We start from the raw sequence: 2,851 nt of genomic DNA on the forward strand, positions 1-2,851 counted from the left end.
TGGAAGCAAACCAACGGGAATCACAGGCTTGTTGTAAAACTCACCCACAAAATCTAACCATTCACCTTCAAGATCTCTTGAGCTTCTAATAACAAACATGTCACAATCTGAATTTGCTCTGTTTATATCAAAAACAGGGGAAGCCCCTGTTTCATTCACTTTGATATCTTCGAGTAATTTTCTTACCTCATGAGATCTCAAACCGATTTTTGTCGGAAAAGGAACCCATTTAGGAGGACCATAATAATCCTCAGGATCTTTTCTAATGGATGCAACATCATCACCAAGTTGTTGTCTTGGTGTGTCAAAGAAACATATAGTCCATGCAGGACAGGGACTAAAATAAGCACATGAAATGTTGAGATTCAAATCTTTTGCTAGTTTGGGCAACCAACTAGCAGCAAAATCATAGAAAACCCAATCAGGGTTTGAGGTTTTGAGAATATTGAGTACAGATTGCTGAAGAGAGTCGTAGGCTAGTTTAAGGTAATAGAGTTTGTTGGAGGGAATGTCGGAGGTGGAATCTGCGTTTGTTGGGAGATTGTTTGTGTCAATGTGGGGTGATAATGGGAGTTTGATGAGATTGATGAAAGGTGAAATGGTTTGTGAGAGTTTAGGGAGACGATCTATGATTGAAGAGGTGGAAATGAGTGTGATAGAGTGACCATTTTGTGCGAGGATTTTGGAAAGTTGGAAACATGGGAACATGTGTCCCATGGCTATCCATGGGAACATGACAATGTGAAGAGGTTTGTTGTTTTTGTTGGCCATGAATGAATGATTAAGGATGTTGTTTTTGTTGTAGCAAGTTAAGAAATGAATGGGATATGTTGTTGTTGTTTTTATAAGGAAGAAATAGAAATGGAGGAAGAAGATGGAGAAGAGATGATTGGTTGATTGATTCCACGCACATGGTATGGTAGTGTGGCATGTGTAACACGCAGGTAGTTGTTTATTCCGTTAATTATGCCAATTATTGCAAATTATGACCTGTTCTATCGCTCTTTGGTCACTCGTTTTTTTTTTTTTTTTATAATTAATGTCTCTATTTCTTTTTTTTTTTTGCTTTTATCAAATGCATTTCAAGAGTTTCACAATGATTGTTCCAATAACGGGAACAAGTCCATCAACTGAGTTCCACCTATCCAATTACTTTTTTCTGAACAAAATTTGTTTGCCACCTCAAAGAATCAATTTTTATTTATTTTAAATATTGGTATCCGGTCTTACGACAGATTAATTCAAGAGGATCAATCTCACTGTTTATAAACAATTTTATATTCAGACTTGACGCCAGTTTAAAACCCCTAAGCAACGCTTTAATGCACCACAAATTATCCCACGACCCCTCGTCAATTAGTACCGTGTCATCGGCAAATTGTAGAGGTTGAAACTCCATAGCGTTATTCACTTTGAAGCCTTTATAATCACCCATTTTCATAACTTTCGACGCCATTCTTGCTAGTCCTTCAGTAACCAATGAGAAAAGAAAATGCGACAAAGGATCGCTTTGCCTTAGACGTTTACTCATCGCAAAATCTCTCGTTAGACTATCGTTAACAAACAACGAGAGTGTGCAATGACATACACATGCATCTATCTATTTCAACCATTATTTTCCCAAAACCACTTCTTTTCAACACATATTTCAGGAAGCCCCAATTGACATTATCGTACGCGTTTTTGAAATCTACTTTCAATTGCAAACACTCTTTCTTTTCTATTTTTCCCATATCAAGAACCTCATTTAAGACTAATACGCCATCGTGAATTTGTCCACCCGACACAAAGGTTGTTTGAGATTTAGAAACAAGCATCTCAATGACCTTATTTAGCCTATTCGCCAACACCTTTGAGAGGATTTTGTATAAGATTCCCGTTGGGCTTATAGTCTTATATTCACTAAGGTCTTGGGGATTGTCAACCTTGGGGATGAGAGATATGAATGAGGCAGATAAAGCTTTTGGAAGGTTAGCTTTACAATGGAATTCCAAGATAAAGTTGAAGATATCCTTGTTAGAACAAGATTTGATTCTACATCTGTACCTTTGAGTTTTTATGATAACAATGTAGTATTTGTGTGAGAATAATTTTGATACTCTAATGGTTTGTTATTGTGTAGCGTTAACAATCGGTTTTGATTTTGAATTTATGACGTGCAATGTCATCAATTTCTGAACATTTGTTCTAAAATTCGCTTCTGCGTTGAACCACTCTTGACAAATTTTGAAAGACAATATGTTGTTGCTGCAATGTTCCTTCTGCTTATGTGCTGATTCACTCTTAAGAAATTCTTAAAGACGTTATGTTGTCGCTGCAATATTTTTTCTGCTTCTGCGCTGATTCACTCCTGAGAAGTTCTGGAAAGGCGATATGTTGTTGCTGCAATAATATCTTCTCTTTTGCTTCTAGATGTGACTCTGATTATCAAGTTTCTTAAGAATGGCAAGCTTCTGAAATTTTGTTACTTAGTTGAAGACTCTAAAGATCTCAAGTCAAACGCTGACGCTGTCAAGGTTTTGACTGAAGATTCTGAAGTTTTTTTACTTCGCTGAAGACTATGAAGATCTTAAGCCAGACGCTGACGTGGTCAAAGTTCAGACTGAAGATTCTAAAGATTCTGATTTCAGCTTTGTGTTTCTTCTCTTCATGCTTCATCAACTTTTCATTCCAATAAATTTAAAGATAAGATCAAAGTGGATACGTGATCAAATAGTACATAGTACAAATGAAAAATATTTCGTCCACTCCTGAAAACATGGGGGAAGGACAATACTATTCATCACACCTGTCACTAATTCGTTAGTGAACAACTGCTCTTTTGGTATCCCTGATTTTCCCTCCAAGGTCT

The 2,851-nt window shown here is 36.7% G+C and overlaps 1 protein-coding gene across 1 annotated transcript in view; it reads right to left on the minus strand.

The window, feature by feature from the left end:
- Nucleotides 1-886, minus strand: part of LOC127084932 (soyasaponin III rhamnosyltransferase) — a 1,616-nt gene extending 730 nt beyond the window's left edge. The window contains exon 1 of the mRNA XM_051025467.1: nt 1-886. This exon is cut by the window's left edge and continues 730 nt beyond it. Coding sequence (XP_050881424.1) covers nt 1-771 — 771 coding nt within the window. The 5' untranslated portion in view covers nt 772-886.
- Between the last annotated feature and the right edge of the window lie 1,965 nt (nt 887-2,851).

This window comes from Lathyrus oleraceus, chromosome 1 (assembly GCF_024323335.1).
Source record: "Lathyrus oleraceus cultivar Zhongwan6 chromosome 1, CAAS_Psat_ZW6_1.0, whole genome shotgun sequence".
Lineage (NCBI taxonomy): Eukaryota > Viridiplantae > Streptophyta > Magnoliopsida > Fabales > Fabaceae > Lathyrus > Lathyrus oleraceus.